This window comes from Poecilia reticulata, chromosome 12 (assembly GCF_904066995.2).
Source record: "Poecilia reticulata chromosome 12, P_reticulata-male-v2, whole genome shotgun sequence".
NCBI classification, from domain to species: Eukaryota; Metazoa; Chordata; class Actinopteri; order Cyprinodontiformes; family Poeciliidae; genus Poecilia; species Poecilia reticulata.
In genome coordinates, this window is record NC_088841.1 from 19,612,164 (window position 1) to 19,626,244 (window position 14,081).

General features: G+C 38.2%; 1 protein-coding gene across 1 annotated transcript; it reads left to right on the plus strand.

The window, feature by feature from the left end:
- The first annotated feature begins 836 nt into the window (after positions 1 to 836).
- antxr2b (ANTXR cell adhesion molecule 2b) lies at positions 837 to 14,017 on the plus strand. Its single transcript, XM_008423876.3, has 17 exons — positions 837 to 1,238; positions 2,320 to 2,391; positions 2,890 to 2,961; positions 3,101 to 3,182; positions 3,953 to 4,057; positions 4,401 to 4,469; positions 6,475 to 6,555; positions 6,651 to 6,711; positions 9,074 to 9,169; positions 9,826 to 9,895; positions 10,981 to 11,059; positions 11,235 to 11,330; positions 12,180 to 12,230; positions 12,631 to 12,726; positions 12,806 to 12,979; positions 13,090 to 13,170; positions 13,853 to 14,017. Exons 1-17 carry the CDS (start codon positions 1,111 to 1,113, stop codon positions 13,889 to 13,891), a joined length of 1,452 nt encoding a protein of 483 aa, XP_008422098.2. The 5' UTR covers positions 837 to 1,110; the 3' UTR covers positions 13,892 to 14,017.
- Positions 14,018 to 14,081: the final 64 nt, after the last annotated feature.

The window sequence follows — 14,081 nt, forward strand, 5'->3', positions numbered from 1 at the left end:
CTGGAACAGTCTGTGTAAGGAAACCAGGAGCAAGGAGAGTACAGTAGATACTATATATATATATATATATATATATATATATATATATATATATTTTTTTTTTTTTTTTTTTTAAAGAAAACAATAACATATATTCTATCAATATTGACTCATGAGAGTGTTGTAGCATTACAAAAATATATCTTGTTTTCTTTATTATTATTATTATATGCATTTCCTGTTTTGTGATGAATGATGTATATGGATAATTGATTGATGTTTTGTTGCTTATGCAGAAATGTATTACCCTTGAAAGAAGGGGTCTATATGAGATGCTTTTTTCTTCAAACTGCTCCTTTTCATTTTAAACGTTTGTTTAAATATCAGCCTGTGACATGTTTGAAATGTAAATTATTGAAATAAACACAAATGGGACAACTAATTTGTCATTTTCAATGGTAAAAAGAAAAACTGTAAAAATGATATTGTTGTATTTATTTTAATGTCGGAGGCACCACTAGTGGAAAAATCTCAGTTAATTCTCAATTTTGGATTATTGTCCACAGAAAGAAACGTACTCAAATGGACTTTTGTAAATTTGCAATGTCACAGGTGTCAGTAAAAGTAAAAGACACTGAATAGGCCACAAATTGTGCCCTGCATATATGTATTTATATCCTCTATCTTTATTCCAAACCTATTTGTATAATAAATTTTTTACCTTCAACTAAGTAACAATTTAAACAAGACTCAACAAATGTGTGAGTTATTTTTTTTTTTATGTTTTAAACACGAGTTTATTGGTGACCCTGTCTTTCTTAAATAAAAACCTGAATTGGTCGGCATAATAGTGGGGTTCTTTAATCCTGGCAGGAAGTCGGCAGGCCGGAAGTTCTTTGTTTTCATCGTGGGACATTTGACGGTGGTGCCTGCAGCTGCGCGCGCCCTGCCCCTCTCGCCACTCTCAGCCTGCTGCTGCCTTCCTTTCCTTTGCCTCTGCGCACACATGCATAGTCAAAACAGCACTGATTCAACATGTGAGCAGCCGACCAGAAGCCATTCTAACAGTAGTGGCTCGTTTCTCTAATCCTCCCTTGAATCAACCGGGTGCTGATATGTAACGCATGGACCATGGATCGGATCTGGACGCGGTGCCAAATCCTGCTGCTGGTTCTGCGCGTTTGCTCCATGAGTTCAACGCTCCCTGAGGAAGGCGCGTCCTGCGATGGAGCGTTTGATATTTATTTTGTTTTGGACAGGTGAGTTATGGTGGCTTACTGCGTGCTGTTAATTGAAATGGTGTTAGTTTCTACAGGAGAGGCTGCCTTAATCTCAGTTTTGTCCATGTATGGACAAAACTGGTTTCCCTTGTCCCACCAAATGCAAAACACTCCTGGTCTTATATCAAACATCCCTGACCCGGGCTTAGTTTATTCATTTTCATTATATATTATTTTTTATAACGTCTTAATATTTTTTTTTGCAATATATGCATATTTTTACTTTACAAATAAAACATAACTGCTGCTCTAATCTCGGATTTATGCAGGCATCATGGAGAACCACAGCTGCTCTTAATTCTCCTAGTTTAGTTTTAACTGTATTAAAACCTGCTTTTTCTGTCAAGTTATGGGTCTCTACAAAGTATTATAGAAATATATGTTGGCTTACAAAGTAGCTTTTTAAATAAAAAAAATTAAAACCACAACCCCAAAGTGTTTTATTTGAATCTTTATATTGTAGTCCATACTTGTAAAGTGAAAGGAAACCTATATTTTTGAATTGCAAATAAAAAACTGAAAAGTGTGGCATTTGTGTTCAGCCTCCATGAGGCAAACCGCTATATTTTCGGGGTATTCCTCCACCAGTTTTGCACTTCCAGAGACTATTTGCAAGCCAGCTGAACCTCGGTCAGATTGTTATGGAAAGTGTTAGTAAATAGTTTTCTGCTCATGTGAAATATTGCATCACGTTTCCAGTTGAACTTTGACTGGGCCATTCTAACTCATAAATTGTTGTCAGGGTTTTTGTCCTGAAGGAAGGTGAACTTTCACCCCAGTCTCAGTCTTTTTTCTTTCGTTGACAGGGTTTCTGTCAAGATTTGCTTGTATTCAACTTTCTTCAAACCGTGTTGCGTTTTCTATGTGTTGTGCAAGGATAATTTTCCCACACTCGTACCATTTTGCATGGACAAAACACCAGCCGTGTGTACCCAAGATGTCGTGTGGCCAGCTGTTGATCTGTCACATAAAATCCAAAATAAATTCAGGTTTGTTACACAATGTTCAACGTTTAAAGTGTTTGTGTGTTTTTTTTTTCTTTTCTTTTCTGTTTTTATAGGTCAGGCAGTGTTTCTAAACACTGGAACGAGATCTATGGCTTTGTGGAGCAACTCACCAGCAGGTTTGTCAGGTAATCCAAATAAAGGTTTTGCACATTATTCCTCCTCTTTTTTTTTTTACTATCGAGGGAGAAACAAATATCCTTCTCCTGCAGATTCAAGAAAACAAACTTTTACGAGTCACGCATTCAGAAACAGACATTAACACGGAGCAAACCAAAACTATTTAAGTAGTGGCTAGTCTTTAAATAAATATAGTCCAACAAAAGAGGGTAAAGAGAAGTGGGGCACGGCTATTTGAGGTTGCAGACGTCACACAAAGCCAACAACTGCTCCAGAACTCCTCTGGGTAATGGTGTGTGGTATCTTTAGTTCTAATAGCAGGGTGGGTAAAACTGGACGTTAGCATGCAACAGATGTTAAATCTCGTTCTGACCTCTGCAGCCACTACCCCCACTTTAAAAAGCAAAAGCAGCAGAATGAGTAGAAGTACATGTTTAGCTCAAGCTTTCGGGAAACGTTCAACACATTCAATGTTTGACAATGCTTGGTAATGTGATGTGCTTCAGCCCCAGGATGAGGGTCTCCTACATCGTCTTCTCATCCAATGCGTATGTAATACTCCCTCTAACAGGAGACAGGTATGTTTTCACCTATTTTTATAAAAAAAAAATTTTTGCTCTGTTTTACAACGCATCTTTTTATTTTCTAACTAAAAACAATGCACAAGAAATGTACATTTTTCCCAAACTCATGTTGGTTTGTGATTTTCTCCAACAGGTTTAAAATAGAGGAGGGTCTAGACACGCTGAAACAAATCAAACCTTCTGGTGAAACATACATGCACGAAGGCTTAAAAGCGGTAAGCTGTTAATCATAATCTCATAAAACTCTTTTGTTGTTTGGTCACAGGAATACATCTAACCTCAGCAATGCCATATATTTTACTTGGCGTGTTCCACAGCAAGTTGCACCTCAACCTCTCACTTTTTATAGCCCTTAATAAGCTTCTGCGATAATTCTGTCTGGATATTTGACCACCTCTTGATGGCAGAAGTAGCGGAGTTCAATTAAAATAATTGTTTTCCTGGAACAGATCTGGCATTTGAGCGCAGTCCACAGTAGGGTTGAGGTTTGGATTTGGCCAGTCAATTCCAAAAAGCTTGATATAGTTGGCTTAGGGTTATCGAAAGGGTTTGGATATGTGATTTGGTTTATTGGCCTATACAAGAATATCCAACGGTGTTCAAGGTTTTTATTGAGTTAAGTTAAAGAAATGTGAGGAAGTCCCCCAACACTGTTCCGTTTACTTCTGTGACAAAGACTTGGTTTGTGCAGAGTTAGTCCAGTGTTCCTAGCTTTGAAAGCCTAGACTCTCCTGAACATATTTCTTATTTTTATGGCTGAACCGCTCAGTTTTTGTGTTTACAGACTGTAAAAACATTTCTTCAGATCATACATGACAAGTCTGAGATTCAAAGTGTTCATGCTGGAGCAAGAGCTTCTTGTTTGGTTCTCGGTTCTCAGCTTTTAACTCGTGACAGTTTTTGTAAACCAGGTAATATTGCCTTGTCGTCTGAACAACTTGAATTTAATGATTCAGATAAATGAATGAAATATTTCGCCTGTCAGGTGTCAGAACAGATGAAGACCCAAACTTCACTGTCATCCAGTATCATCATTGTTCTGACTGATGGCAAGCTGGACATCTACCTGTATGAAATGAGTGTGAAGGAGGTAAAACACACACACACACGCATACAGAAGCACAAGCTGCTGAAAATAAGTCTTAATAGAGGATGTGGGTGTGGGGAAGGTTTGAAGTAATCCCCACTTCATTTTTTTCCCCAGCTGGACTATATTTATGTATAAACCAATGAGGAACATAGCTGGAAAAGAACTTAATCTAATTTGACCAAAACAGGTTTATTTTTAAGGCTTTTGTCAGTGCTGACTTCTGCCTGAACTAAGAGTTACTTTGAGCTAGTTACCTTTTTTTTTGTAGTAACTTTCATCTGCTCTGATCTCGTAAACTGTGCTGTTTGAAGCAGAATTCCCCTTCCTGTGTTGTGATTCCCAGGCGGACAAAGCCAGAGGATTTGGAGCCAGAGTGTACTGTGTCGGGGTCATGGACTTTGATCACAAACAGGTAGGAGGTACCTCTCTTCTTTTACTATTCATTCATATGAAGCCATCTAGAACCGTGAGAGCAAAGCAGCTTGTTTAAATATTGACTTTTTATTTGCCTTTCGGTCTGGGTAATTCTGTGTTAGACTGTAAGAGGGACTCACAGAAAACCCTGCTGTTTCTGCCCCACTCACCCTCCTTGACACTGTTGTTTAGTCTGAGGTCAACCGAACCCTTCCGGGATATGAAAAGTAAGCAGCTGGCAGGTGTTTGGAGATCTGGGTTTATAAGTTTTTGACTCGTCTCAGAGAAGCCAATGTGCAGTTTTAAGAATGCATCCTCACGTCTGAGCAGGACAAACATGAATATCCTTTGTTGACTGTAAGAACCATCGGGGGAATAAAGCCACATACATTAAAACCCCACAGTGATTGAGAATCACTCCTCTGCTGTGACATGTGGTCTTTTCCACAGTCTGCAGTGCCTCATTACTCCTAATGAGATTTGGAAGGCAAAGGAAAACACTGTAATTACATTGGAGAAATGATATACCGCATCGTTGCATCTTGTTGTGTATCTTGGAGTTGTGTCAGCATCAATGGTGCTATCAGTATGTGTGAAAAATAATATCAAATATGATGCTAAGATGCTCCTCCCCCTAAATGTCCCTTGAAGTCTTCAGTGCGAGCGATCTTCTGCCCAGTTTCAGACCCACAGCTCTCACTGGCCTACAGAGGAAGTAATTACATCACTCTCTAATGATATAATGCCAGAGAAACTTCCTGCTTTGCTATCATTAGCTGGAGGCTGCAGACAGCTGTCCGGAGCTTTCATCTCCTAGGAACAGACTTGCCCTCCTTAAATGTTGCTGAAGCAAAGAGCATCGCATCATCACAGGGGACAGACCTCCCTGAAAGGCGTCAGGATGAACTTGCAGAGCTTCGCTTCAAATTCCCTCCAAATGTTTTCATTATCTTTGGACTTAAAATCCCGACAGTCAACTTTCAGCAGGTTCTTTTTTCTTCAGAAATACCATCCACTTGGACCCCTTCAACTCTCTATGATAATCTGACTACCTTTCCTCTCTCCGATGTAGAAAGGCGTCACCACGGCATAATCCATGGTGACTATTTGGTTTCCAGGGTGCCGTGTGGGCTTTCCACCACACATTTAAACCAGAGCAATATTTATGTCCCCTAAATGGCTTGAAAACTAGGCTTCTTATGGCTTTTTTCTTGCAATGACTTTATGCATGTCAAGTGTCCATAAAGACTCGATTTGTTAAATGCATGACTAGTAGACAGTCAGTCATCTACTGTGCATCTCTGCAGCTCCTCCAGGGTTACCATGGGCATTGTGGCTTGGATTAAACTGTTCAAATCTTGGGCTGTTTATTCTGAATGCAACTTAGTGCTACTTATGGGGATCAGAGTACACTGAATATAAATACAAGTTGCACTTTTCAGATTTTTATTTGTAAAAGAAATAAAAAAATGACTTGAACATCAATTTTTCTTTTACGTCACAGTTTTGCTCTGTTTTATGTTGGTGTGTCACATCAGATACTGAGATCTTATGTGATAGATATTGAAGCTTGGGACAACAATGTGCGTGGACAGAAACTGAACTGATCCAGTCAAAACTACAGCTACAAACTAGTGATCAGAACAAAAACCTGGGTGCAGTGATGGACTCAGACCTGAATATTCAGAGTCACATAAAGACAGTTACCAAGTCTTCCTTCTATCACCTAAAGAACAACGCCAAGATTAAAAGACCAATGTCTCAGCAAGATCCAAAGACACTCAAACAATTCATTTACCTTCAGTTGCATTGCTTACTGCAACAGTGAATGCTGCTGTTGGCGTTCTCACTAAAAACAAGAAGATGGAGCCCATAACCCTAACCCTGGCTCCCTGTAGTTCAACCAGTGTATGATATAAAGCACTTTTAACTGCCTTGTTTCTTAAATGTGCGATACAAATAAACTTGTATTGTATTAAAAACATTTTCTACTTTGGTCACAGCTTGCAGAGATAGCAGACGGCACAGAACAAGTGTTTCCGGTTCTTTCCGGATTTCATGCCCTCAAAGACGTTGTCAGCAAGGTAAGTTTGTGTTGTAAAATTCGATCCGGAATATCTGCACAAACGGGTGCAAACGGCACGTCAGTCTTGTCTGGTATCGTCTTTGTGCTTCGCAGGTCCTGAAACAGTCGTGCAGCGACGTGTTCACAATAGAGCCGTCCAGCGTCTGTGTGAACGGTAGGTTTGTTTTGAGGACTTTGTGTTGTCTGTAAGGTTGTCCCAAAAAGTCAAATAATTGTTAATGACTGTGTCGGTATGTGGAGTAACCTCTTTGTTTTTGCTATTTATAGTTCTGTCATGATAACAAATTTTCCTGGACAATAAATTCTCATGAAAATGATTGTGATAATCGAAAGCATTGTTGTTTTAAGACCGTTTACAAGTGGTATGTTTATAAGGGCGTAATAATGCCAGTTTGCCCTCTCTAGAACCAATAAACTTTAACTTTGTAAAGAACCATTCAGATTCAAACTGGAAGATATTTCAAATAACCAAAATAAAACACAACCAAACACAACAAATAAAACATAAATAAAAACCACATCCAACAGAAACCAGAAATAAAATGGATGTGTAAACAAAATTTCCCTTTAAAAAAAATATGAATCACCAGAATGGAAATTATTGAGCTCATATTAATTCACCATGTGATTAATTAGTTCATTGCTTTATACATTTTTAGTTAGATTTATAATTTTTTTTTCTGGATGATTTAGCCTGGGAGTGTCTTAAATTTCTAAAAGATTCATTTGGAAAACATTTTAAGATGTTTTGGTCACCAGTGACTCCAGACCTAAACAATAAAACAAATCCTTTGGAGAAAACTTCTCTCAACTACATAATGTCCCCAAAACTGTTGCAGAAGTTGGATAGGGTGAGGCTAGTTTGCTGGTGTGTTTTGCGAATTCAACTTGGCAATGTGTTGCTGAGGCGGACTTGTGTAATCAAAACGTTTGACTGTTCTTTGCTTTTGGCCATGGAGTTTCATTCCAAAAGCTGCAGGTCACTGAACATCTGAAGATGCCGTTCCCTGACCACAGACCAAACACGAGAGTTGATTTAGTCATGTTAGCATTGACTGGTTTCTCCTCTACTTGGCTTAATATTTTACTGAAGGGTTGTTTTCTACTCTTATCTGTCCAGATATGTTTGATTTAAACTCTGACTGGGACATGCAAAGACCTTCACAGTCTGCTCCTGAAACTTCTCCTTTCGTTATCTCGACTGTGTGTTTTGGTTCATCATTGTGTTGGAAGACAAATTACAGGCCTGATTGTTGAAATGCATTGGGGGAAACCTTCTGGATGGGTTTCAGATCTACTGGGGGAACATCAGATCTCCACCTAACAATCATTATGGTTCTTTTGTCTATTACTCATATTTGGTCCCAACCCCAAATCATAACGTCATACATCTTCTGATATTTTCTTATGACTTATGGGGCTCTGTAGAAACGTGAGCATGTAGTTGTTTATGTATAACTAAATGATGCCATGAGGAAGAGGAAAACTCCACCTACAGATAAACATAGAGGGGATCCTATCTTGCTATGAATAAGTAATTTTCAGATGACAAACTTCAGAGATTCTTTTCAGAACGACAGAAATTTGATGTTGTGACGGTTTTAAGCCGACAAGCCTTTGCAAACTTTAATTCAGTTTAGAATATTTGGGATAAACTAGAAGGTAAAAGTTAGGAGAAAAGCTGCTTGAAGTGCTCATTGTTTTGATCCGCTTTGATATTTTCCTCTCTATCCGCCTCAGAAATCGAAGATCTGCCACGAAATTCCTAGAATAACTACAACTGTGAAGATTAAAGTGTGTTAAAAGTGGAAGAATGGCAGGTTGAAGAAACTTCCAGATGGCTGAAAAAGGATTTATTATCGCCAGTGATTCTGCAGTCAAGTCCGTTTTATTTGACATTGTATAAAAGTAACAAATGAAGCTTGAGCTACCATCTGATGGTGGCATATGTTACATAAGGTCCTATTAATTAAATTTAAGTTAATGAAAAAATGCAGATCTGAACATGAGATTTGGAGCTACTCTGTAATTCACATTTATAGTTTGGCTATTTGGATATAAACCTATGAGGTTATTTTATGGGGGTTTTTTCTTTCATGCTACTGTCTTTTTTGTTTGTTTGTTTGTTTTGCATTATCAGACAAAATATGAATCTGACCAAATGTTTTTGGCTATGCGGTTTTAAAAAAAAATAGAGTTTTGTAAACTTTATTGGGACTTTAACTGGAACCGGTGCTTCTGTTCAGCTCTTCAAACAATGAAGCTGCATCTGGTCCAAGACAAGGATGTAAACGTGGAAAAGTATGGTGGAGAATCTGTGATGCTGTGGGCCTGCTGCACAAATTTCACTTGGTTTTAGATTTTGTTCCCTCCACTAAATGAATTTACTGAAATTCAAGATCAGACAGATTTGATATTTTGATAATAAAAGCTGACACACACTATTTAAAGTCTTGAAGTGTATTGAAAAGTCACTCAATAAGTGTTCTTGTCATTCCCGTTTTGTTATCTTCCAGAGTCTTTCAACGTGGTTTTAAAGGGGACCGGATTTAGCGGAACCAAGAGGATCGACAACCTTCTCTGCTCTCTCACTGCCAATCAAGTGACTTATTGTAAATGACACACTCACGACATTTCATACCCGTTTGTGGTTTTAGAAACTGTTACTTGCTGCTGCTGCTGCTGCTGCTGTAAACCATCCGAGGGAATCTGTTTGCACCAATGCTTCATGGAACATCGACATGGCGCCATATCGCTCACGGAGGGAAAAACTATCAAGTGCCACTTGGGACAGTGTGCAGATATCTGAGCTGCAACGGAAAATCAGGAGTCATGGCAGAGAGAAACAAACAGTAGCTGCCTTTTATCAGTTGTGGCGCGAGAACAGAGGAGACATTATGAGGCTGAGCAGAGGGAGGGAAGAGATGCTCCCTGCCCATTAGTCTATTAGCAGATCGATGGCATGAGCCGCGCTGAGGTCAGTGTCACTGAGAGGACGAGCGCACGCAGCATGTGATTCCTGTTGAGCTGCTGTAGGATGCAGGGAAAGTGTTTACTTAACTCCCAACTTCCCCTGTGGTTTGTATAAAAAAAAAATCAACTTAAACAGAAAATCTAACAAAGATGCTTAACTTTTTAAAATGATTTTACCTCTAAAGTTAAATGTCAAAGCAACAAACACTGCATTTCATTAGTGTACAATATCTCCAGCTTTGTACAACGTGCCCTTTTTTTGGGATTTATTCCGTTTCTGTGTTTTTCCTCTCAGATGAGAAGCCGACAGTTGTCCAAGATGGCTACCTGCTGTGTCCAGCTCCTCGTCTGTATGAGGTTGGACAGTAAGTCTGCAAACTAATACAACTATTAATGAGATGTACATAAAAACAATAGCCTTACAATCAAAGATTGATTAGATTGTGACAGTAAAATACAAAAACTTTTTTCAGAGTATAATTGCACAGTAAAGCAGGTTTGTCATGTATCCATAATTTCAAACTTTTTGATAATTGCTGGAGATATTATCATGTTGATTAAATATTACCTCGTAGCCATTTCCTGTCTTGTGTAGATCAGTGTACGTCTGCCTTGTATGAATGAATTGAACAAAATCTGTGTCACGTGATCCAAGTGAAGGAGGAAATAATTTCACATTTCTTTTGCACTCTAATTGACTTCTTAGAAAATTAAATACAAATTACATAAAAATAGTTCCCAATAACTGTGGCATCTATTTCATCATTTTCAATATTTTCCCCCACTTTGTTAAATTAAATATTAGAGTTTTCAATTTTTTATTTTTTATTTTTGCATTTTCACCAGTAATTTAGCTAATTGTAGAGGTAGTTGTGTTTTTTTTACATTGGTTGTTTTGTTACTCATATGTTCCTTGGAATCCTTAATTATGACTTTTAGAAATGTTTTTTTTTTTTTAATGAAATGCTTCTGAGTGTGTTAAAAGATAAACCAGTACAGAGTTTGTGTAAAGCTGTCTGCAGGATTTGGATAAAGCAAAGTGAGTTTGGCCTGGATATCTCTGGGATTTAATGAGCCAAAGTCAATTTGACCGTATGGACCGCAAACAGATCCATAGATACAAAAAATCTCTACAAACTGCCGAAATCTTTGGGTTTTCTCAGATCAGAGCATCTGAATTTCTGCATAATCTACAGCAGTGAGTAAGAAAATCTAGTCCAAGCATAATTACAAAAAAAGCTTTTTGTTTTTGTTTTTTTCCCTCGAGTCCTTCATTATCTCCTGGTGTAACTTAATTTGATATCTGGGTACCTCGGTACTTTTGTCTTCTCGTTTTGGACTCGGCAGTTTATGTCATAACAACGGGTGTTTTCCTGGGAGATGCTGTTGGAGTAATGTTTCTTCTTCTTCTTCTGATGATTTTTTCAGTGCCTCTGTTTGTTGATTACAGATCAGTTGAAGTGCTGATTAGCCTGAACAATGGACAGTCGTACATCTCCGCTCCCGTCGCCATATACGCCACCTCATGCGTGGGTATCAATTTAAACTCTGTTGTGCTAAATAAAACAACCTTTCTGTTGGTGCTGGAGAAAATCTGAGAGAGGGTGTAGGCAGCACTGCTGTTTTTATTTTATGTTTTATACATAAATAATCATATTTGCACAGTTAGTGGGGATCACACATTTTGTGCCTTGTTTGCTGCAGTCAGATGGGATCTGGGTGCTGTGGCTGCTGCTGGCCTTGTTGCTGTTACTGGCTCTTGGTTTATTCTGGTGGTTCTGGCCTCTCTGCTGCACTGTGGTAAGTTTACCTTTCTTTTATTTCCATATTCTTTTGTTTATCAGGCTTTTTTTTGTAAAATACCAACCACACAACACCCTGTGTTTCCTTTAAGTCACATCTCAGATAACCAAATAGAGTTAGACGTTGGTGTGCTCAAAAAGTAAAGTAAATTCTCTTGGAAGTGTAAGCCAGTGTAGCTATATAAGCAACAGCTAAGAAAGCTTATTTAGCAACCTGCTCCCTAGCCAGCATATGGCACTACTTAGTACTATATATGTACTGATATATGTACTATATGGACTGAGGTACATGCTTTCAAAAGTGCTAATTACTGTCAAAGACTGGACAAATTACTAAATTCTACCCATGAGGCAGCCACATTGGAAACTGGGTGAGAAACCTCCTTCATACGGTCAGAGATGGCGCCAGAGTCACGTGTGAAGGAGGAATTGTCACAGAACACTAAGGTGGCCAACCTAAGTTTCTATCTATTTCTAAGTCGGTTTAAAGGTTTTACATGTTTGTGACAGAGATGAAACTTTTGACAGGCAAATATAAACAAGGTAAACAGACGTTGCTGTGCTTTACAGAAGTCATATTGGATTTAGGGTTTCACTTGGTGACTAATGGAGCACACACAAAAACAAAAGTGAGCCTATAATTACATGACATACAGATAATAATATATTGCTAAATATATATAACGTAGCATTTTCAAGCAGTCTCAGACAGAAAACATACAATTAATATTAAAAATGTTAAAATTCTTAGAAATCCAGTGTCCCATATAGCTAAAACTAGTCTGGATTATTCCAGTTGATTTATTTGATTTGAAGCCCATAAATGTTTGATATTGTTTTCACACAGGTCATCAGGGACCCACCTCCCTCTCGTCCTCCTCCGCCACCTCCTGTTTTTGTAAGTAAAAAAGTCTTTTCTGAAGAACCTCCATGTTTTTGGGCGGTATACCTCACGCTGCCATCTTGGCAGAGGTGATTGAGAGAAGATCTAATTTTGGGTGAACACAGAAGGAGCGTCGGTGGAGCTTGGGAGGCTGACAGAGAAATGCTTTGGCAGAGTTCATTTTTTGAGCTCTAGTGAGAAAACTGAATCCCTTATATTTCTGTCATGGTGGAGATTAACTTCTAGCCTGACTAACATGTCACAGTTGCAAGTTAGTGTTTGTTGACTTGGACTAGATCATATTAGATTTAAAAAAATGAATATAAAAGTCCAAATTTGAAGGCATAAACTTGTGTATATTTATTTTACTCCCTAATTTTATTGTAAAGTATATTTTGATGTTTTTTTCACTCAGGAACCAGAAGAGGATCCTCTGCCCAAACACAAGTGGCCTACAGTAGATGCTTCGTACTACGGAGGCAGAGGTCCTGGAGGAATCAGACGCATGGAGGTGAACATTTTAAAGTGTGAGCTGGAGAACCTTTTCAGGATTTATTTTTGTAAAGTTTGTGTGCGCCCACTTCCTGTAGGTGAAATGGGGCCAGATGGGATCCACAGAGGAAGGGTCGCGACTGGAAAAAGCCAAAAATGCTACTATCACTATGCCAGAGGAAGTGGAGGAACCCATCATTCCTCGGCCTCCGCCAAGACCTCCACCTGTTTACCACTCCCCGACCCAAACCAAATGGTACACTCCCATCAAGGTGAGATCATAGGATCCAACGTATCCATACGGTCTGTGAAACAAATGACATTTAGGCAATTTAATACAAATTTTCTTCATACAAAAATTACACGTTGATGTCCTCTTCAGGGGCGTATTGATGCGCTGCTGGCTTTACTGAGAAGGCAGTACGACAGAGTGGCAATCATGAGACCAACACCTCAGGACAAGGCAAGGAACTGCCCCGATACTTCACCACAAAACCAAATACAAATGTATCTGATCATTATCAATTATAGATTATTACCTTTAGGTTCTTTAGAAGAGCAGAAATGTTTTCCAGAACAGGTTTTCACATATCCATTTTCTTTTAAAATAAATAAACATATTTAATTTGATAAAAACGTATTTGGCGTTAAACTTAGTTATTATCACCCAGACCAATAGATAACAGCTTTCTGCACTTAGCTTACTGTAATTAGTAGTATTTGATGAAATTGATGAATTTGATGGAATTGGTTGTTTATAGCGTTTGGGTAATTACTTGTTTTTGTTTATTTTCTGGAGTTCTTCTACCTAAATTTGAGATATTAATGGAACCAGATAATACATAGAAGTACATTATAAAATAGAAAAGATAAGTAATTTAGCAAATATGTATCATGACTTTATTTGAAAGCCTAATTTGGGTTTTAAATTTGTCAAATTGCTTCCACAACCACATTCAAATAAACCAATAAAATGGTGTGTAGGTCCCCATTTAGAGTTGTGGATGATCTTTTTATGTTTACTTGAAAAGTATGACTTAACAAGAAACATGCATAAAAGACATATTATCTAATACAATAGTGCTTTTTAAGACTTATTCTTGGTCATGTTCATCAACACTATCCACCTTTCTGTTGTCTTTTAGGGCCGCTGCATCAACTTCACCAGAGTTCGTTCTCGCTGAAGTGGATCAACTTTCACTCTCTAGTCTAGTTTTTTTTTTCCGCCAAAGATCTCCAACACCTACTTCCAGAAGTTAATGTCTAAATTTCTGTGCGTTGTAAATAAACGTCTTGATAGTTAAAACGGATGGTGTTGCAACAAAATGCGCATGTAAAAGTGTTTGTGTGTCTAAGGAAAAACAAAGAAACCAA